Source organism: Oncorhynchus nerka, unplaced genomic scaffold (genome assembly GCF_034236695.1).
Source record: "Oncorhynchus nerka isolate Pitt River unplaced genomic scaffold, Oner_Uvic_2.0 unplaced_scaffold_812, whole genome shotgun sequence".
NCBI lineage: Eukaryota > Metazoa > Chordata > Actinopteri > Salmoniformes > Salmonidae > Oncorhynchus > Oncorhynchus nerka.
Genome location: NW_027040442.1, coordinates 214,976 through 238,828, shown reverse-complemented (window position 1 = coordinate 238,828; position 23,853 = coordinate 214,976). Strand labels below are relative to the sequence as shown.

General features: G+C 44.0%; 1 protein-coding gene across 1 annotated transcript; it reads right to left on the bottom strand.

Annotated features, from left to right (window-relative positions):
* Positions 1 to 317: 317 nt before the first annotated feature.
* Positions 318 to 23,575, bottom strand: LOC135571061 (NLR family CARD domain-containing protein 3-like). Its single transcript, XM_065016868.1, is given in 8 exon segments — positions 318 to 2,584; positions 2,968 to 3,014; positions 3,270 to 3,443; positions 20,505 to 20,678; positions 20,965 to 22,762; positions 23,135 to 23,203; positions 23,206 to 23,362; positions 23,492 to 23,575. Coding segments are annotated over 7 exon segments (2,973 nt in total). The 5' UTR covers positions 23,492 to 23,575; the 3' UTR covers positions 318 to 2,030.
* Positions 23,576 to 23,853: the final 278 nt, after the last annotated feature.

Sequence of the window (23,853 nt, the reverse complement as noted above, 5' to 3'; positions counted from 1 at the left end):
CAAAGAGGCACTGAGTTTGAAGGTAGGCCTTGAAATACATCCACAGGTACACCTCCAATTGACTCAAATGATGTCATCTAGCATATCAGAAGCTTCTAAAGCCATGACATCATTTTCTGGAATTTTCCAAGCTGTTTAAAGGCACAGTCAACTTAGTGTATGTAAACTTCTGACCCACTGGAATTGTCATACAGTGAATTATAAGTGAAATAATCTGTCAGTAAACAATTGTTGGAAAAATTAAGTGTTTCATGCACAAAGTAAATGTCCTAACTGACTTGCCAAATCTATAGTTTGGTAACAAGAAATTTGTGGAGTGGGTTGAAAAACAAGTTTTAATGACTCCAACCTAAGTGTATGTAAACTTCAGATTCCAACTGTACATTCTGTTACCATGGAAAAAACAAAAATACAATGGCTACATCAAGAGAGATACATTTTGTTACCATGGAAATAAAGAAAACTATGGCTACATCGAGAGATACATTCTGTTACCATGGAAATAAACAGGAAGTAAATACATGATATATTCCAGTCATTCATCATAAGCTCTTATCCAGCACAACTCACAGTAGTTAGTGATACATTTTAGTACTTGTCCCCTGTGGGAGTCAAACCCACAACCCTGATGTTGCTAACCCCTTGCTCTACCAACTGAGCCACAGGGGAATAGAGACAGTGATGAGGAATATTAATTATCAGTAGAAAGATGTCTTACCTGCACCACACACACACCAATGACAGTGTGGTTGAGCAGGGCACTACACTGCTCCAGGGCCTGTGGTCGACACTGTGCTCCAAGTATAAGTGGGATGTATGAGAGATAAATATGTTGGCATCTCATCCCCTTCAGACCACTAATGAAACTCAGACACAACTTCCCAGTAAAGGGTTTAACATACAGATGTAGCATCTCATCCCCTTCAGACCACTAATGAAACTCAGACACAACTTCCCAGTAAAGGGTTTAACATACAGATGTAGCATAGCATCCCCTTCAGACCACTAATGAAACTCAGACACAACATCCCAGTAAAGGGTTTAACATACAGATGTAGCATAGCATCCCCTTCAGACCACTTAGTGTTCCATTACATCAGTGTTCCATTACATCAGTGTTCCATTACATCAGTAAATTACTGGTAAAGTCAAAGGTAACACACCCAAGTGCTCCTGAGTGGTGCAGCGGTCTAAGGCACAGCATCTCAGAGTTAGAGGTGTCACTACAGACCCTGGTTCGTTCCCAGGCTGTATCTCAACAGAAACAATAACGATCGGGAAAGGCAACACAATTGGCCCAGCATCGTCTGGGTTCGGGGAGGGTTTGGCCCAGCATCATCTGGGTTAGGGGAGGGTTTGGCCCAGCATCATCTGGGTTAGAGGAGGGTTGGGCCGGGGAAGGAAGTCATTGCAAAATAAGAATTTGTTCTTAACTGACTTGTCTAGTTAAATAAAGGTTAAATAAACACAAAAGAATAGATTGAATCATCATGTTGTGTTTGACACAGGGACACTGAAGAGGAGTCATACCCTGGATAGAGAGGTTAACACACTAGAGAGATATTCATACCAAACACCCTGGATAGAGAGGTTAACACACTAGAGAGATATTCATACCAAACACCCTGGATAGAGAGGTTAACACACTAGAGAGATATTCATACCAAACACCCTGGATAGAGAGGTTAACACACTAGAGAGATATTCATACCAAACACCCTGGATAGAGAGGTTTACACACTAGAGAGATATTCATACCAAACACCCTGGATAGAGAGGTTAACACACTAGAGAGATATTCATACCAAACACCCTGGATAGAGAGGTTAACACACTAGAGAGATATTCATACCAAACACCCTGGATAGAGAGGTTAACACACTAGAGAGATATTCATACCAAACACCCTGGATAGAGAGGTTAACACACTAGAGAGATATTCATACCAAACACCCTGGATAGAGAGGTTAACACACTAGAGAGATATTCTACATTGTTGCTCCAGTGTGTCTTACTAAACATGACCATGATTAGAGTGAAACATCATGTTGTGTTTGACACAGGGACACTGAGGAGTCTTCATACCAAACCCTAAACCCTGGATAGAGGGGCTCAGTGAATGTGGAGGTGAATGTGTACAGGTGGGTCAGTGTGTCAGAGGAGACTCTGTAGAAGGACAAAGTGCCGGCTGGCCAGTCCAGATACACTCCTACTCTGTGGAAGCTGGAGGGGCGGACGTCTATGGCAATGGGATTATTATTGTGAATGGCAATGTAACTGTTGTCATAGCAGAAAAGAGTCCAGGACGTGTCATTGTATCCAAGACAAAAGTCATTAGCCCTTCCTTTCCTGCTGATTCCTTTATATGTCATTCCTATATCAACCCTTCTCCCACTCCACTCTACCTCCCAGTAACAGCGCCCAGTCAGACCCTCTCTACACAGCACCTGTTCATAGTTCTCAAATCTCTCTGGGTCATCAGGATACGGCTGCTCCTCTGACCTCAGTGTCACTTTTCTGTTCTCCTCAGAGAGAGAGAGGAGTCGGTATACTGTGTTTAGGTCCAGTGTGAGATCACAGACATCTGATGGATGAAACCAGACACAATATTAGAAATCATCATCATTCACATTAGAATGTTAACTCACTTTTCACTAATTAATTTAATGTAGATGTTTCTAGGTATCAAAAGGAGAAGTTAAGGTAACTTGAGACTTGTTGAATGATCATATGATATACTGTATGGTAATATAAAACACACTTATTCCCATTAATTTCACACACACACACACACACACATTGTCAAATCAACTCTTTGTAAACTTTGGTGTCCCTGATTTCTGCTTCTGTAGTACTACAGCTGATATTTAATATGACCAAGTAAGTAATGATTGTGGTCTTTGACTTGGATTTAACTTGAATTAAGACTTATTCTTAGTCATATTCTTCACAGCAGTCAACACTCACATTTTCTAAGTCCAGGTTTCATTGTGTACTCTCCACCATGTTCCACACTGTAGCGGTAAGCAGAAGAACAGACAGTCATTGAGGGATACACACACACACACACACACACAGACACAGACACACACACACACACACACACACACACACACACACACACACACACACACACACACACACACACACACACACACACACACAGTCAGGATATAACTTTGTCTAAGTGGTGGTATGAATGTTTGTCTTAACTAGCCAGATAAGTCCAACATGTCTGATATGAACATTGACATAAACCCTCTACATACTTGAGTTTCTCCAGTCTGCAGTGTGGATCCTCCCGTCTAGCAGAGAGCAGTCTGACTCCTGAGTCTCCTGGGTGATTGTAGCTCAGGTCCAGCTCTCTCAGGTGTGAGGGGTTTGACCTCAGAGCTGAGACCAGAGAAGCACAGCCTTCCTCTGTGACTAGACAGCGTGACAGCCTGCAAAGAGTCAAATCATATTAAAACCACACTGATATTCTTTGGTGGTGAAAATAGTGGCAGAATATATTTACTGTTTCAACATTTTCATATTATTATCAGATACATCCTGAAACCTGCCATTTCTACATAAATCAATGTATCATTATCAGAAATGACAAATTATCAAAGTATTGCCTGTAGATAGAAACATGTATCGTACAAATCTTTGAGTAGACTGACCAGACCAGTTTAAAAAGCAGTATCAGTCAAAAGACAGACAGTGAGGAATCAGATTTAGATTGTATTGAGTATACAGTCCACACCATATCTATTTAGACAGTGAGGAATCAGATTTAGATTGTATTGAGTATACAGTCCACACCATATCTATTTAGACAGTGAGGAATCAGATTTAGATTGTATTGAGTATACAGTCCACACCATATCTATTTTGACAGTGAAGCTAACATTTTAAATGTGTCTCTATACTCCAACATTTTGGATTTCAGATCAAATGTTTCATATGAGGTGACAATATATAATTTCACCATTTATTTGACAATCTTTTAACACAAACTGTTTCACGTTTTGAAATGAAGGCACTTTATGTATCTAGTCAAAAGTATTTGAAGAAGTCATAAGCATTCTGACAAATGTAAAAAAAAAAGCTGAAGCAAAAGTTGAATATTTGGTCTTAAACTCGTTGGTGCAGTTTGTTTTGGCCAATATTGAAATGGTGGATGATGACTGGAGTAATTTTCTGTCTAAGAGAGTAGATAACATGTTTCTAAACAATAATAAATTAATCCTGATGATGCCATGATTAAGAAAAATCATTAAAGAATCATGAATAACAATGAATGAGAAAGTTACAGAGGCTACAACAAAACATGCTAACCTCTCACCATTACCAATAACAGAGGCTACAACAAAACATGCTAACCTCTCACCATTACCAATAACAGATAACAAAGCTAACCTCTACCATTACAAAACATACAACAAAACATACTAACCTCTCACCATTACCAATAACAGAGACTACAACAAAACATGCTAACCTCTCACCATTACCAATAACAGAGGCTACAACAAAACATGCTAACCTCTCACCATTACCAATAACAGAGACTACAACAAAACATGCTAACCTCTCACCATTACCAATAACAGAGGCTACAACAAAACATGCTAACCTCTCACCATTACCAATAACAGAGACTACAACAAAACATGCTAACCTAACTTCTCACCATTACCAATAACAGAGGCTACAACAAAACATACTAACCTCTCACCATTACCAATAACAGAGGCTACAACAAAACATGCTAACCTCTCACCATTACCAATAACAGAGGCTACAACAAAACATACTAACCTCTCCCCATTACCAATAACAGAGGCTACAACAAAACATGCTAACCTCTCACCATTACCAATAACAGAGACTACAACAAAACATGCTAACTTCTCACCATTACCAATAACAGAGGCTACAACAAAACATACTAACCTCTCACCATTACCAATAACAGAGGCTACAACAAAACATAAAACATTACAATAATACAACAAAACTCTCTCTCCCATTACCAATAACAGAGGCTACAACAAAACATGCTAACCTCTCACCATTACCAATAACAGAGGCTACAACAAAACAACAAAATGCTAACCTCTCACCATGCTAATTACCAATAACAGAGGCTACAACAAAACATACTACCATTACCAATAACAGAGGCTACAACAAAACTCCCCATTACCAATAACAGAGGCTACAACAAAACATGCTAACCTCTCACCAGTACCAATAACAAACAGGCTACAACAAAACATGCTAACCATTCTCACCATTATTCAATAACAGAGACTACAACAAAACATACTAAAACATGCTAACCTCTCACCATTACCAGTAACAGAGGCTACAACAAAACATGCTAACCTCTCACCAGTACCAATAACAGAGGCTACAACAAAACATGCTAACCTCTCACCATTACCAATAACAGAGGCTACAACAAAACATACTAACCTCTCACCAGTACCAATAACAGAGGCTACAACAAAACATGCTAACCTCTCACCATTACCAATAACAGAGACTACAACAAAACATGCTTATCTCTCACCATTACCAATAACAGAGGGTGTTTGATCTTTGTGTCTCTGTAACTTTCTCAAACACAACCAAGACAAACTGCAAATGAATTCAACAAGTTAGTAGAATCACAAGCTTGTGATGTAAATCACACAAGTGTGATGTAATCACTGCAGGAATGGAATATGGGACCAAACACTCAACTTTTGACTAAATTAGTTTGTACAATTAAGACTAAACGGTAAAATATATATGTATGAATAGCTTTAAATAAAAGGTGACATTCTGTACTGTCACCTAATATGAAACATTATATCTCAATTTTTATTTATTTTATTTATTTCACCTTTATTTAACCAGGTAGGCTAGTTGAGAACACCTTTATTTAACCAGGTAGGCTAGTTGAGAACACCTTTATTTAACTAGGTAGGCTAGTTGAGAACACCTTTATTTAACCAGGTAGGCTAGTTGAGAACACCTTTATTTAACCAGGTAGGCTAGTTGAGAACACCTTTATTTAACCAGGTAGGCTAGTTGAGAACACCTTTATTTAACCAGGTAGGCTAGTTGAGAACACCTTTATTTAACCAGGTAGGCTAGTTGAGAACACCTTTATTTAACCAGGTAGGCTAGTTGAGAACACCTTTATTTAACCAGGTAGGCTAGTTGAGAACACCTTTATTTAACCAGGTAGGCTAGTTGAGAACACCTTTATTTAACCAGGTAGGCTAGTTGAGAACACCTTTATTTAACTAGGTAGGCTAGTTGAGAACACCTTTATTTAACTAGGTAGGCTAGTTGAGAACACCTTTATTTAACCAGGTAGGCTAGTTGAGAACACCTTTATTTAACCAGGTAGGCTAGTTGAGAACAAGTTCTCATTTGCAACTGCGACCTGGCCAAGATAAAGCACAGCAGTTCGACACATACAACAACACAGAGTTACACATGGAATAAACAAAATATACAGTCAATAACACAGTAGAACAAAAATAAAAAAAGGTCTATATACAGTGAGTGCAAATGAGGTAAAATATGGGAGTTAAGGAAATAAATAGGCCATGGTGGCGAAGTAATTACATTATAGCAATTAAACACTGGAATGGTAGATGTGCAAAAGATGGATGTGCAAGTAGAGATACTGTGGTGCAAAAGGAGCAAAATAAATAAATAAATAAAGTATGGGGAAGAGGTAGGTAGACAGATGGGATGCAGACAGATGGGCTATGAACAGGTGCAGTGATCTGTGAGCTGCTCTGACAGCTTGTGCTTAAAGCTAGTGAGGGAGATATGAGTCTCCAGCTTCAGTGATTTTTGCAGTTCGTTCCAGTCAGTGGCAGCAGAGAACTGGAAGGAAAGACGACCAAAGGAGGAATTGGCTTTGGGGGTGACCAGTGAGATATACCTGCTGGAGCGCGTGCTACGAGTTATATGCTGCTATGGTGACCAGCGAGCTGAGATAAGGCAGGGGTTTACCTAGCAGAGACTTGTAGATAACCTTTAGCCAGTGGGTTTGGCGACGAGTATGAAGCGAGGGCCAGCCAACGAGAGCGTACAGGTCGCAGTGGTGGGTAGTATATGGGGCTTTGGTGACAAAACGGATGGCACTGTGTGTGACGACCCTCCCACTCTGTCTGCCGTATTCTGTCTTTGTTCTTGTTTCCTTATTAGGATGCCGGTGGGCGGAGTTGGGAGGGTCGTCAGCTACATGGGAAACACCTGGGCCAGGTGTCTCCCAGGATAAATAGACCTCTTCCACATTCATGGAGGAGACTCTCTCCATGCAGACACCTTTGTAGATTGTGTTGTGGTTCTTGTTGGCCTTTTGTTTGTTTGCTTTGGCACCTTTCATCACCCTGCATTATCACATTCATGCATGCAAAACACTCACTTACACTACTGATTACTGATTACACACACCATTGTATATTATACTTAGTTACTTATTTAATAAATATATATTTTGCTACGCCTTATCTCCACGTTGTCTCCCTTTGTTACGGGCTTTGAGCCGGTTCGTGACAAGTGGGGGCTCGGCCGGGATATTTGAACTATTGGTTTGGGAGACCGTGGAGGTACGTGTTTGGTTTGAATATTGTGTTTGAGTGTGATCGGCCCAGTATTGGTTGCCTTTGTTGTTTGGTTTGTGTGCTGTGTTGGAGAGACTATAATGGTTAGTTTCCAGGCCCTGCCTAGCCTGTAAACTCTTGTTCTACTTTCTGTTGGGACGTCAGTCTGAGGTGAGTAATCTGCTGTGTACCTCGGTGGGAGATTTGGGTAGGGTAGTGGAACTTGCTACCCGGAGCTATAGCCTTTTTCCCCTGATAGGTTTAGCGACGTGTTTCATTTTTTGGAATATGTTGGGCATGGTTAATGTTTGTTATTTTTGTGTGGTGTCTGTGGACTGAGCAGTTGTCTCGGGGGCACATCCATGGCTTGGTGGAATTGGCCAGCATGCTGGGGAGTTCTATTTCCTTGCCAGCGGGATACAGTGCGTAAATTCCCACCGCAAATCTGCACGAAGACTAGGGTTGAGTTATTGTAGGTTTTGGGGAAGCTCCGTATCTCATCTCTTCTGTGGTGCTCAGGGTGATTGTCAATTCTCGGGTTGTGGTCTGGTGTGCTCAGCAGAAGGGAAGAGCGAGAATTTTTTTTTGTGTGATTATGGAGTCTTATGTAGATAAGTTCATTCGCTCTCCATCAGAGGAATTGTTAGATTTAGGTACGAAAGAACAGCTGTTAAAGGTCGCGGAACACTACAAGGTTGAGATTAGTGATAAACGTCTAAAGAATTCTATTAGGTTGATATTGAAGGCCAATCTGATGGAGAGTGGTATTCTTGAAGTTACCACCGGGCCAGCCTCTGTTGAGGATTTGTCGTCTCCCATAACGTTACAATGGCCATTCCATCGGTTAGTCCTAGTAGCCTTCTTTTGAACAGCAGAAAGAACTGCTTTTGTTACAGCTGGAGCATGATCGTGAGAAGAGAGAGCATGATCGGGAGCATGATCGTGAGAAGCTAGAGCATGATCGTGTAAAATATGAAAAGGAATTGGCATTTAAACAAGAAATGGAGCGTGCTAAAATCAAGTTGCAACAAGAACGTATAGAGTTGGTTAGGGAAGGAAAGATCTCAGGGGAGAGTTTGTTTTGGGAAGGTGACCCAGATTTACCTAGGGGTAGTTCCGCTTTTGGTCCTGCCCCAGAGACATTTGATATTGTTGGGAACTTACGGTTATTGCCTCAGTTAAATGAAAGGGACCCCGAGACATTCTTTTCGTTGTTTGAGCGGGTTGCTGATGCTAGGAGTTGGCCTGATTCTGACCGCACTTTAATGTTGCAGTGTGTGCTGACTGGTAAAGCGCAGGAAGCATATTCAGCTCTTAGTGTACACGACAGTGCCAGTTATGATAAAGTTAAAACAGCTGTGTTACAGATTTATGAATTGGTCCCTGAGGCTTACCGCCAACGATTTAGAACTTTAAAAAGGGATGATAACCAGACTCATGTTGAGTTTGCGCGACAGTTATCTTTACAGTTTAATCACTGGTGTTCCGCCTCTGCAGTTGTGACTTTCCAAGGGCTGTGTGATCTGATTATGTTAGAGCAATTTAAGGACACAATTCCTGATCGTATTGCCATGTATATTAATGAACAGAAAGTAAAGAATGTTGCTGAAGCTGCGGTTTTGGCGGACGAGTATGTGTTGACTCACAAAAGTGTCTTTGCAGAGCCCCGTATTCGGAAAGAGTGGGGGCGTTCGGATAGATTTGGGCTTCGCTCACCGAGATACTTTGGTTCTCCGGCAGAGTTCTATTCAACTAGGGTTGAACCTGCCTCCCATGGTAAAGCTGACTTTGGGCAGGAGTGTCACTACTGTCAAGGTTCAGGTCATTGGAAAAACGAATGTCCACTTCTCAGGTCAAAGGGTGCTTACGCTAAATCTAAGCCTACTGCGTTAGCTGCACCTGTTCCACATCAGTTTATTCATGACTCATTTCCTCAGGCCCAGGAGAATGTGAAAGTCCATATTGATCCAGACTATTTACCTTTCATTACGGAAGGTTTTGTGTCTATGTTAGGAAGTAAAGACCTAGTGCCAGTGAAGATCCTGAGAGACACAGGTGCCTCTGAATCATTTGTGTTGGAGTCTGTGTTACCCTTTTCTGCTGAGACTGATTCGGGGAATAGTGTTCTAATTAGGGGAATAGGTTTGAACACTCTGTCAGTTCCATTGCATAAACTGATGTTGGATTGTGGGCTGGTGCAGGGTGAAGTTGTTGTGGGTGTGCGTCCTTCGTTGCCTATTGAGGGCATCGATGTTGTCCTTGGGAATAACTTGGCTGGTGAGCGTGTATGGCCTGTCGTGTTTCCATCTCTAGTGGTTTCCACTAAGCCGTCATTTGTTGGGATTCCTGATGAGAGTGTACAGAGTTTCCCAGAGGTGTTCTCTGCGTGTGCAGTGACACGTTCTATGAGCCGTGGCGAACTGGTCACTGCGCCGACTAATGATAATAATACAAAGTATGTCACTGTTTTCCCTGTTATCCCGTTATCTGTAACCCGCTCAGATCTAATCAAGGCGCAACGGGATGACCCCACGTTGGAAGAGTTGCGTGATCAAATTGTGCCTATAGAACAGTTGGGAGATGTCGCCCATGGCTATTTTCTCCAAGAGGATGTCCTGATGAGAAAGTGGGTGTCTCATGATAGTGTTTTTCTGGGGGAGGCAATTAGTCAGGTTGTTGTACCAGTTAAGCTTCGTGAGTTGGTGTTGGAAACTTCTCACAGCGACGTGGCTGGACATATGGGGGTGAGGAAAACCTACAATCGCATATTAAGACATTTCTTTTGGCCTAGATTAAAGAGGGATGTTTCTGATTTTATCAAAACTTGTCACACCTGTCAATTAACTGGTAAGCCTAATCAAGCTATTAAACCAGTACCATTGTTTCCTATTCCTGTACTCAGCCAACCTTTTGAGTATCTGATTATTGACTGTGTGGGTCCTCTGCCTCGGTCTAAAAGGGTAGCAGTTACCTGTTCACTGTGATGTGTCAGACCACTAGGATTCCTGCTGCCTATCCTCTCCGATCTATCACGACTAAATCGGTGTTAAAAGCTTTGACTCAGTTTCTCTCATTGTTTGGAATCCCTAAGGTCATTCAGAGTGATCAAGGATCTAATTTTACCTCTAATCTGTTTGGTCAGGTTCTTCAACAGCTCCATATTAAACACAATTTGTCTAGCGCCTATCACGCGTAAAGTCAAGGAGCACTGGAACGTTTCCATCAAACACTTAAGTCTTTGTTGAGAGCTTATTGTACTGAGATGGATAAGGATTGGGAGGAGGGGTTGCCTTGGTTACTGTTAGCCGCTAGGGAAGTTTCACAGGAGAGCACAGGTTTCAGTCCAAATGACCTTGTGTTTGGACATAGGGTGCGTGGACTTTTATCTGTTCTCCAGGATGACTGGAAGTCTCCCGAGCCTCCTCAGTCCCTGTTATCGTATGTGTGTGATTTCCGGCGACGGCTGTACGCCGTTGGTGAAATGGCTAAAGAGAAGTTATCATCTTCACAGGAGAGGATGAAGGGCATATTTGATCGCCGAACTGAGCCTCATCACTTTAGTCCAGGTGACCAGGTTCTTGCTCTGCTGCCAATTGTTGGTTCTCCTTTTCAAGCCAAGTTTCAAGGTCCATATACAGTGGTGCACCAGTGCACTGAGCAAAATTATCTAGTTGCCACTCCAGAACGGAGGAAAGCACACCAGCTGTGCCATGTAAATCTGTTAAAACCCTATTATGCACCTTCCTCTGAGACTGAACAGTGGGATTCTACAGAGGACGGTAAACCTGTTCTTTTTGCTGATACCGTTGTTTCCTTGGGTTCTTGTCGTGCTAGATCTGTGCATGAGGAGGAAGATGTTCCTGGTCCTGACGATTGTATATTGCAGGGTAGATTGAAAAATTCAGAAACACTGGATATTTTAGACAGTCTTCTCACTCACCTACCTGTTAATGGGCGGAAAGAGATGGTTGGTCTGATTCAGAGATTTCAGGTTTGTTTTCTGATACACCTACACGTACAAAACTTAATAGAACATGATATTGACATTGGAGGTGCTGACCCCATTCGTCAGCGGTTCTATAGAGTTTCTTCAGAGAAACTACGTTGTCTGGATGCTGAGGTCAAGTACATGCTGGAGAGTAAGATAGCAGAGCTTTTTTTCTCCAGTTGGGTTTCTCCCTGTATCTTGGTCAGTAAACTGGATGGAACAAACCGTTTTTGTAAGGACTACCGTAAGGTAAACAGTGTCACAAAGCCAGATTCATTTCCTCTTCCTCGGATGGAGGACTGTGTTGATCAAGTCGGTGCAGCTAAGTTTGTGAGCAAATTTGACCTGTTAAAAGACTATTGGCAGTTGCCACTGACGAGTAGGGCACGTGAAATCTATGAATCATTGGAAGTGACTATGAATCGTTGGAAGTGACTATGAATCGTTGGGAGTTGTAAAAATTAAGGACCCTGATGTTCTTTTCGTTGGAGTTTGTAGCTGTTGGTCTTTTGTGCCATGTTCCTGAATGTTTACGTGACTGACCATTGTTTCGGGTTGTCATGTTCTATCTTTCCTGTCTGTTCCCTCCTGGTCTTGTGTTCTTCTTTCCTCTTAAAATATTGCTTCCTATGCACAAAGGTTGCTGAGGTCTGGGGAGGAGGAGGTTGGTTGGTGCAGGTGGAGGTGTGAACACATAACCCCTCGTCAATTTGGGACGCGGGAGGCCTGTGTCAATTTGAGACGCGGGAGGCCTGTGTCAATTTGAGACGCGGGAGGCCTGTGTCAATTTGGGACGCGGGAGGCTGGTATGTTGTTCCGGGGTCCTTGTTGGTCCCCGGTTTTATGGGGGGGAATGTGACGACCCTCCCACTCTGTCTGCCGTATTCTGTCTTTGTTCTTGTTTCCTTATTAGGATGCCGGTGGGCGGAGTTGGGAGGGTCGTCAGCTACATGGGAAACACCTGGGCCAGGTGTCTCCCAGGATAAATAGACCTCTTCCACATTCATGGAGGAGACTCTCTCCATGCAGACACCTTTGTAGATTGTGTTGTGGTTCTTGGTGGCCTTTTGTTTGTTTGCTTTGGCACCTTTCATCACCCTGCATTATCACATTCATGCATGCAAAACACTCACTTACACTACTGATTACTGATTACACACACCATTGTATATTATACTTAGTTACTTATTTAATAAATATATATTTTGCTACGCCTTATCTCCACGTTGTCTCCCTTTGTTACGGGCTTTGAGCCGGTTCGTGACACTGTGATAGACTGCATCCAGTTTGTTGAGTAGAGTGTTGGAGGCTATTTTACAGATGTCATGGCCGAAGTCGAGGATCGATAGGATGGTCAGTTTTACGAGGGTATGTTTGGCAGCATGAGTGAAGGATGCTTTGTTGCAAAATAGAATGCCGATTCTAGATTTCATTTTGGATTGGATATGCTTAATATGAGTCTGGAAGGAGAGTTTACAGTCTAGCCAGACACCTGGGTATTTGTAGTTATCCACGTATTCTAAGTCAGAGCCATCCAGAGTAGTGATGCTGGATGGGCGGGCAGGTGCGGGCAATGATCGGTTGAATAGCATGCATTTAGTGTTATTTGCATTTAAGAGCATTTGGAGGCCACAGAAAGAGTTGTATGGCATTGAAGCTCATCTGGAGCTTTGTTACTAACAGTGCCCAAAGAAGGGCCAGAAGTATACGGAATGGTGTCGTCTGCGTAGAGGTGGATCAGGGAATCCCCAGCAGCAAGAACGAAATCATTGATGTATACAGAGAAGAAAGTCGGCCTGAGAATTGAACCCTGTGGCACCCCCATAGAGACTGCCAGAGGTCCGAACAACAGGCCCTCCAATTTGACACACTGAGCTCTATCAGAGAAGTAGTTGGTGAACCAGGCGAGGCAATAATTTGAGAAACCAAGGCTGTTGACTCTGCCAATAAGAATGTCCTGATTGACAGAGTCGAAAGCCTTGGCCAGGTCGATAAATGCACAGTAATGCACAGTAATGTTTCTTATCGATGGCGGTTATGATATCGTTTAGTACCTTGAGCGTGGCTGATGTGCACCCGTGACCGGCTCGAAACCAGATTGCACAGAGGAGAAGGTACTGTGGGATTCGAGATGGTCAGTGACCTGTTTGTTAACTTGGCTTTCGAAGACCTCAGAGATGAAGGTTAGGATGGATATAGGTCTGTAGCAGTTTGGGTCTAGAGTGTCTCCCCCTTTGAAGAGGGGGATGAGTGTGGCAGCTTTCAATCTTTTGGAATCTCAGACGATACAAATGAGAGGTTGAACAGGATAGTATTAGGGGTTGCAACAATTTTGGTAGATCATTTTAGAAGGAGAGGGTCCAGATTGTCTAGCCCGGCTGATTTGTAGGGGTCCAGATTTTGCAGCTCTTTCGGAATATCAGCTATCTGGATATGGGTGAAGGAGAAATGGTGGGGGCTTGGGCGGGTTGCTGTGGAGGGTGCCGGGCAGTTGATCGGGGTAGGGGTAGCCAGGTGGAAAGCATGGCCAGCCGTAGAGAAATGCTTATTAAAATTCTCAATTATAGTGGATTAGTCGGTTGTAACAGTGTTTCCTAGCCTCAGAGCAGTAGGTAGCTGGGAGGAGGTGCTCTTATTCTCCATGGACTTTACAGTGTTTCCTAGCCTCAGAGCAGTAGGTAGCTGGGAGGAGGTGCTCTTATTCTCCATGGACTTTACAGTGTTTCCTAGCCTCAGAGCAGTGGGTAGCTGGGAGGAGGTGCTCTTATTCTCCATGGACTTTACAGTGTTTCCTAGCCTCAGAGCAGTGGGTAGTTGGGAGGAGGTGCTCTTATTCTCCATGGACTTTACAGTGTTTCCTAGCCTCAGAGCAGTGGGTAGCTGGGAGGAGGTGCTCTTATTCTCCATGGACTTTACAGTGTCCTCAGAACGTTTTTGAGTTTGTACTGGAAGGATGCAAATGTCTGTTTAAAAAGCTGGGAGGAGCCATGGACTTTACAGTGCTTTCCTAACTGCCTGCCTATATGTTGGTTCCTCCATATTCCCTAGCCTCAAAAGTTGGAGATTATTCAATGCTAATGCTAGCCTCAGAGCAGTGGGTAAAGGATGTTTTTGTGCTGGTCAAGTGGCAGACAGGTAGTTGGGAGGAGTGATTCTCCATGGACTTTAGTGTTTCTATTCCTGGTTCTACATTTTTTTGAATGGTCATGTTTCCCTCTTTAAGATGGTGAGGAGGAGGTGCTCTTATTCTCCATTTTAAATAATAACTAGTTGGGGCATCCTCTATTCTGTCGGGACTTTCAGGTTTCAATCAGAGCAAGTTGGCCAGGTCTTATTCTCCATGGAAAGGCCTGCTCACAGTTGGGAAGTGTTTTTAGGGAGCGTTTGACAGTGATGAGGGGTGGTCTTTTGACTTTCAGTGCAGACCCATTAGGATGCCTTACAATGAGGCAGTGATCCCTGCAGATCTTAGTTGAAAACAGACAAAGTTGTATTTAGCCTCAGAGCAGTGGGTAGTTGGGAGGAGTTCAAATTTAAATCAAATCATTTGATTTGACTTTTGATTTGATTTGAGTTAGTTATGGATGACATTTATGAGGGTGCCCGTGTTTACGGATTTGGGGTTACAGTGGGGCAAAAAGTATTTGGTCAGCCACCAATTGTGCAAGTTCTCCCACTTAAAAGATGAGAGAGGCCTGTAATTTTCATCATAGGTACACTTCAACTATGACAGACTCTAAAATTAGAAAAAATCCAGAAAATCACATTGTAGGATTTTTTATGAATTTATTTTAAGAATTTAAAATTATGGTGGAAAATAAGTATTTGGTCATGTCACGTTCTGACCGTTATTTCCTTTGTTTTATCATTATTTAGTATGGTCAGGCGTGAGTTGGGTGGGCAGTCTATGTTTTTTTCTATGATTTGGGTATTTCTATGTTTCAGCCTAGTATGGTTCTCAATCAGAGGCAGGTGTCATTAGTTGTCTCTGATTGAGAATCATACTTAGGTAGCCTGGGTTTCACGGTGTGTTTGTGGGTGATTGTTCCTATCTCTGTGTTTGCACCAGATAGGACTGTTTTGGTTTTCCACATTCTTTGTTTTTGTAGTGTTCATGTTTATTCCTTTTTGTTATTAAACATGAATCAGTATAATCACGCCGCATTTTGGTCCGCTTCTCCTTCACAACAGGAAGACCGTGACAGGTCACCTACAAACAAGCAAGATTTCTGGCTCTCACAGACCTGTAACTTTTTTTGCCCCACTGTATATCTGGTAGGTTCATTGAAAAATTGTGTGAGATTGACGGCATCAAGCTTAGATTGTAGAATGCCCGGGGTGTTAAGCATGTCAGACTTTAGGTCACCTAGCAGCAAGAGCTCAGAAGATAGATGGGGGGCAATCAAATCACTCGAATGTTCAGAAAGCTTAACTTTCTGAACATTCGAGACGTGTAGTCCACTTGCCCTTCCAATCTCCTTTGCATTAGCGTAGCCTCTTCTGTAGCCTGTCAACTATGTGTCTGTCTATCCCTGTTCTCTCCTCTCTGCACAGACCATACAAACGCTCCACACCGCGTGGCCGCGGCCACCTAATCTGGTGGTCCCAGCGCGCACGACCCACGTGGAGTTCCAGGTCTCCGGTAGCCTCCGGTAGCCTCTGGAACTGCCGATCTGCGGCCAACAAGGCAGAGTTCATCTCAGCCTATGCCTCCCTCCAGTCCCTCGACTTCTTGGCACTGACGGAAACATGGATCACCACAGATAACACTGCTACTCCTGCTGCTCTCCGTCCGCCCACGTGTTCTCGCACACCCGAGAGCTTCTGGTCAGCGGGGTGGTGGCACCGGGATCCTCATCTCTCCCAAGTGGTCATTCTCTCTTTCTCCCCTTACCCATCTGTCTATCGCCTCCTTTGAATTCCATGCTGTCACAGTTACCAGCCCTTTCAAGCTTAACATCCTTATCATTTATCGCCCTCCAGGTTCCCTCGGAGAGTTCATCAATGAGCTTGATGCCTTGATAAGCTCCTTTCCTGAGGACGGCTCACCTCTCACAGTTCTGGGCGACTTTAACCTCCCCACGTCTACTTTTGACTCATTCCTCTCTGCCTCCTTCTTTCCACTCCTCTCCTCTTTTGACCTCACCCTCTCACCTTCCCCCTACTCGACCCCCTACTCGACCTCATCTTTACTAGATGCTGTTCTTCCACTAACCTCATTGCAACTCCCCTCCAAGTCTCCGACCACTACCTTGTATCCTTTTCCCTCTCGCTCTCATCCAACACTTCCCACACTGCCCCTACTCGGATGGTATCGCGCCGTCCCAACCTTCGCTCTCTCTCCCCGCTACTCTCTCCTCTTCCATCCTATCATCTCTTCCCTCTGCTCAAACCTTCTCCAACCTATCTCCTGATTCTGCCTCCTCAACCCTCCTCTCCTCCCTTTCTGCATCCTTTGACTCTCTATGCCCCCTATCCTCCAGGCCGGCTCGGTCCTCCCTCCCGCTCCGTGGCTCGATGACTCATTGCGAGCTCACAGAACAGGGCTCCGGGCAGCCGAGCGGAAATGGAGGAAAACTCGCCTCCCTGCGGACCTGGCATCCTTTCACTCCCTCCTCTCTACATTTTCCTCTTCTGTCTCTGCTGCTAAAGCCACTTTCTACCACTCTAAATTCCAAGCATCTGCCTCTAACCCTAGGAAGCTCTTTGCCACCTTCTCCTCCCTCCTGAATCCTCCCCACCCCCTCCTCCCTCTCTGCAGATGACTTCGTCAACCATTTTGAAAAGAAGGTCGACGACATCCGATTCTCGTTTGCTAAGTCAAACGACACCGCTGGTTCTGCTCACACTGCCCTACCCTGTGCTCTGACCTCTTTCTCCCCTCTCTCCAGATGAAATCTCGCGTCTTGTGACGGCCGGCCGCCCAACAACCTGCCCGCTTGACCCTATCCCCTCCTCTCTTCTCCAGACCATTTCCGGAGACCTTCTCCCTTACCTCACCTCGCTCATCAACTCATCCCTGACCGCTGGCTACGTCCCTTCCGTCTTCAAGAGAGCGAGAGTTGCACCCCTTCTGAAAAAACCTACACTCGATCCCTCCGATGTCAACAACTACAGACCAGTATCCCTTTCTTTTCTCTCCAAAACTCTTGAACGTGCCGTCCTTGGCCAGCTCTCCCGTTATCTCTCTCAGAATGACCTTCTTGATCCAAATCAGTCAGGTTTCAAGACTAGTCATTCAACTGAGACTGCTCTTCTCTGTATCACGGAGGCGCTCCGCACTGCTAAAGCTAACTCTCTCTCCTCTGCTCTCATCCTTCTAGACCTATCGGCTGCCTTCGATACTGTGAACCATCAGATCCTCCTCTCCACCCTCTCCGAGTTGGGCATCTCCGGCGCGGCCCACGCTTGGATTGCGTCCTACCTGACAGGTCGCTCCTACCAGGTGGCGTGGCGAGAATCTGTCTCCTCACCACACGCTCTCACCACTGGCGTCCCCCAGGGCTCTGTTCTAGGCCCTCTCCTATTCTCGCTATACACCAAGTCACTTGGCTCCGTCATAACCTCACATGGTCTCTCCTATCATTGCTATGCAGACGACACACAATTAATCTTCTCCTTTCCCCCTTCTGATGACCAGGTGGCGAATCGCATCTCTGCATGTCTGGCAGACATATCAGTGTGGATGACGGATCACCACCTCAACCTGAACCTCGGCAAGACGGAGCTGCTCTTCCTCCCGGGAAGGACTGCCCGTTCCATGATCTCGCCATCACGGTTGACAACTCCATTGTGTCCTCCTCCCAGAGCGCTAAGAACCTTGGCGTGATCCTGGACAACACCCTGTCGTTCTCAACTAACATCAAGGCAGTGGCCCGTTCCTGTAGGTTCATGCTCTACAACATCCGCAGAGTACGACCCTGCCTCACACAGGAAGCGGCGCAGGTCCTAATCCAGGCACTTGTCATCTCCCGTCTGGATTACTGCAACTCGCTGTTGGCTGGGCTCCCTGCCTGTGCCATTAACCCCTACAACTCATCCAGAACGCCGCAGCCCGTCTGGTGTTCAACCTTCCCAAGTTCTCTCACGTCACCCCGCTCCTCCGCTCTCTCCACTGGCTTCCAGTTGAAGCTCGCATCCGCTACAAGACCATGGTGCTTGCCTACGGAGCTGTGAGGGGAACGGCACCTCAGTACCTCCAGGCTCTGATCAGGCCCTACACCCAAACAAGGGCACTGCGTTCATCCACCTCTGGCCTGCTCGCCTCCCTACCACTGAGGAAGTACAGTTCCCGCTCAGCCCAGTCAAAACTGTTCGCTGCTCTGGCCCCCCCAATGGTGGAACAAACTCCCTCACGACGCCAGGACAGCGGAGTCAATCACCACCTTCCGGAGACACCTGAAACCCCACCTCTTTAAGGAATACCTAGGATAGTATAAAGTAATCCTTCTCACCCCCCCCCCCCCCCCCCTTAAAATATTTAGTTGCACTATTGTAAAGTGGCTGTTCCATTGGATGTCATAAGGTGAATGCACCAATTTGTAAGTCGCTCTGGATAAGAGCGTCTGCTAAATGACTTAAATGTAAAATGTAAAATGTGTCGAGGGCACAGCTGGGGGCAGAGGGTGGTCTATAGCAGGCGGCAACGGTGAGAGACTTGTTTCTGGAAAGGTTCATTTTTAGAAGTAGAAGCTCAAATTGTTTGGGTACAGACCTGGATAGTAAGACAGAACTCTGCAGGTTATCTTTTCAGTAGATTGTAACACCGCCCCCTTTGGCAGTTCTATCTTGTCTGAAAATTGTATAGTTAGGGATGGAAATGTCAAGGTTTTGGTGGTCTTCCTAAGCCAGGATTCAGACACGGCTAGGACATCCGGAATGGTGGAGTGTGCTAGGGCAGTGAATAAAACAAACTTAGGGAGGATAACAGAGGCTAACAAAGGCTAACAGAACTGGATGTCTAGTACGTTCAGAACAGAGAGTAAAAGGAGCAGATTTCTGGGCACGGTAGAATATATTCAAGGCATAATGTACAGACAAAGGTATAGTAGGATGTGAATACAGTGGGGGTAAACCTGTGCATATAGTGATAATGAAAGAGATATTGTCTCTAGAAATTGCATTTAAACCAGGTGATGTCACTGCGTGTGTGGGAGGGGTAACTAAATTGTTAGCCGAGGCATGTTGAGCAGTGCTAGAGGCTCTACAGTGAAATAAAACAATAGTTACAAACCAAAACAGCAATGGACAAGGCATGGTGACGTTAGGGAGAGGCATGCATAGCCGGGTGATCATACGAGTCCAGTGCTTCAGGAAACTAGCAGGCTAACAGATAGGCCTTAGAGGGATGACGCAGGAAAGTCTGTTGTGCCACCGTCGTGCAGTTACATCAGTGGATGGATCAGCAGGGCTCCGTGTGGTAAACCAGGCCAGTTGGCAAAATATGTATAGTGGCCAAAGGAATATGTCCGAAGGGCCTCTTAAACCTGGTGAGAGTTGTCCGGGATAAAGGTAGCTGATGACCGTTAGCTGGCTAGTTAGCTGGCTAGTTAGCTGGCTCGTTTATGTTGGAGAGATTCCAGTAAGAGGTAAAGAAAAATCAGTTAGAGAAAAAGCAGGTCCACACCACATTGGGTGAGGTGGTTGCAGGAGAGTATTTTGAAGTAACGGTTTAGAAAAATATAAAAGATATGTTAAGAAAAAGTTACAAAAATATATATACATGGAACACGACAAGACGAAGGACAAAGACATCTGACTGCTAACGCCATCTTGGATCCAAAACACTAGAGAATACCACTGATTTTAAAACGGTTAGCTTCCAAACACATATGGTGTGGACTATGTGTGTCTGGTAAACACATGTGGATCTGGTGAACAGTTATCACTTGTTGACCAACTACAGGAATACTGACCTCAGAGTCTCCAGTTTACAGTGGGGATTCCCCAGTCCAGCAGAGAGCAGCTTCACTCCTGAATCCTTCAGGTCGTTGTTACTCAGGTCCAGCTCTCTCAGGTGTGAGGGGTTTGACCTCAGAGCTGAGACCAGAGAAGCACAGCCTTCCTCTGTGACTCCACAGCCTGACAGCCTGACAAAGAGATCATCATGACTTCACAAACACACTGTTCATTTAACACCAGTAGTGTAGAAGGACAATGGCAGATGCATTTGGTTTATTCTCTCAAACAACACATAGATTCATCTTCCGTCTCCTAGAATTGAATGGTCATATTGTTATACTAATATGAAAATCAATGCATTTATTCAATATGTTTTTCAATATAATATTATATAAACACTTTAATACATATTTTTCTCTAAACTGAATATTTCTTCCTGATGATTAGTACTTAAATGTAATTTTATTTACTCACAGAACAGCTCTGGAGGCTTTGACCACTGGCAGCATCCTCAGAAGACCTTCCTCTGATCTGGAGTATTTCTTCAGGTCAAACACATCCAGCTCCTTTTCTGAAGTCAGCAACACAAAGACCAGAGCTGACCACTGTGCAGGTGACAGGTTGTGTTCTGAGAGACTTCCTGAGCTCAGGTAGCTTTGGATCTCCTCCACTAGAGAATGGTCATTCAGTTCATTCAGACAGTGGAACAGATTGATGCTCCTCTCTGGAGAGGGATTCTCCCTGATCTTGTCCTTGATGTACTTGACTGTTTCTTCATGGCTCTGTGAGCTGCTTCTTGTCTTTGTCAGTAGACCTCGTAAGTGCTTCTGATTGGACTCCAGTGAGAGGCCCAGAAGGAAGCGGAGGAAAAGGTCCAGGTTTCCTGTCTCACTTTGTAAGGCTTTATCCACAGCACTCTTGTAGACAGTAACTTTACGCCTTTGTTTGATCCTCACAGAAAAGTTCCTGGACGTTGTTTGCAGTTCATCCATTACATTCTCATTGTTGTTGATGAATGAGAGGAACACATATACAGCAGCCAGAAACTCCTGAATGCTCAGCTGCACGAAGCAGTACACCTTGTCCTGGTACAGCCCACATTCCTCTTTAAAGAGCTGTGTGCACAATCCTGAGTACACTGAAGCTTCATTGACATCAATGCCAGCCTCTTTCAGGTCTTCTTCATAGAAAATCAGATTGCCCTTCACAAGCTGTTGAAAAGCCAGTTTCCCCAGTGACAGAATGCTCTCTTTATTCCAGTGTGGACCTGTCTCTTCTTTCCCAAGATACTTTTCATTATTCTGTTTGGTATGAAACACCACAAGGTGTGTGTACATCTCAGTCAGAGTCTTGGGCATCTCTTCTGTCTTATGTTTCAGAATTTGTTCAAGGACTATTGCAGAAATCCAACAGAAGACAGGAATGTGACACATGAGGTGGAGGCTCCTCGATGTCTTTATGTGTGAGATGATTCTGATGGCCAGGTCCTCATCACTGAATCTCTTCCTGAAGTACTCCTCCTTCTGTGGGTCATTGAACCCTCGTACCTCTGTTACCTGGTCAACACACCCTGAAGGGATCTTATTGGCTGCTGCAGGTCGGGTAGTTATCCAGAGGAGAGCAGAGGGAAGCAGATTTCCCTTGATGAGATTTGTCAGCAGAACATCCACTGAGGTTGACTCTGTGACGTCCCAACAGATCTTGTTCTTCTGGAAGTCTAGGGGCAGTCGGCACTCATCCAGACCATCAAAGATGAACAGAACTTTGTACTTGTCGTAGTTGGAGATTCCTGATTGTTTGGTTTCCATTGAGAAGTGATTAAGAAGTTCAATGAAAGTGTGTTTGTCCCCTTTCATCAAATTCAGCTCCCGAAAAGGGAATGAAAATATAAATTGGACATCCTGATTGGCTTTTCCTTCAGCCCAGTCCAGAATGAACTTCTGCAGAGAGACTGTTTTTCCAATGCCAGCGACTCCCTTTGTCAGCACAGTTCTGATACGTTTGTCTTGTCCAGTTAAGGGTTTGAAGATGTCGTTACATTTGATTGCAGTCTCTGGTCTTGCTTGTTTCCTGGTTGTTGTCTCAATCTGTCTCAGCTCATGTTCATTATTGACCTCTCCTGTTCCACCCTCTGTGATGTAGAGCTCTGTGTAGATCTTATTGAGAAGTGTTGGGTTTCCTTGTTTAGCGATCCCCTCAAATACACATTGAAACTTCTTCTTTAGATTAGATTTGAGTTCACGTTGGCAAATCACAGCAGGATCATCTGAATCTAGAAATAACACAGAGGATATTAATATTACGTCTGTTTTAATGTCTACAGTATTGTAGGACTGTTATAAAGTTTTACATTATAATAATTTATTCTCTTAACTGACTGTATAAATGTGTAAATGTTTTCATAATGCATTACAGACTGGTGTGACTGATTATATTATTATTGGTATTATTGATGGTATTATTAATGTTCTCTCTCTCTAAATGAATCACCACAACACATCCCTGCTGCTACTTGATGAGGTCACTAGGTGTTGTGTTAAGGCTGCTACAATATCATTGAGTTACACAGCTACTTTAGCTGTACTTTGGCTACAGCTTTTAAATGTTATAAAACATCATTCAACATGAGGCAGACAGATCTTACATTTCTCCAGTGTGTCAGCAAGCTCCTTCTGGTTCATTTTCCTCAGGATGTGCAGTGTGATCTTCAGAGCCCCTCTCTGGCACTGCTCTCCTGCTTCTCATCTTCAGCATCCACCACTTCCTTATCCTGCTTCTGACTCTCAAAGCCTTCTGGGAGTTCTGGACTAAGAATCCTCTTGAACATCTTCAGCTCGTTCTTCACAAATGTCATAATTTTCTCTTCAAGCATCTGAAATAAATAAAGTAAATAAGTTAAGCAAGAGAATAAATGCTTTCTCATTAACACATTAATGAATGATTGACAGATCAACTTTACTTGAGGTAAACAAAAACAAATGTACATAACAGGACCACATACACTGAATATGGAGGCCAGGTCTGTTTGATGACTCTGGGAAGACTGACCACTGAGAATCTCTGACTCTGATCTCTCCTGTTGGTTTCTGTGGACAAAACATGAGATTACATCTCCTCATCCAGGAGTACACACACACACACACACACACACACACACACAGGGAATGTTGTGTTTGTTTAATATTGTTTTAGGACTATGAAAATGGACAAAAGGATTAGCCTATGGATTTGAAAACAAACAATAAATGGGAAAATGGAGAGGAGAAATGACTAGAGACAGTGTTGTTTAACTCACTGACCAGGACCCATGAGTTCTTCTTACCTTTGTTCAGTAGAAAAGTCTCCCTCTCTAAAGTTTATAGG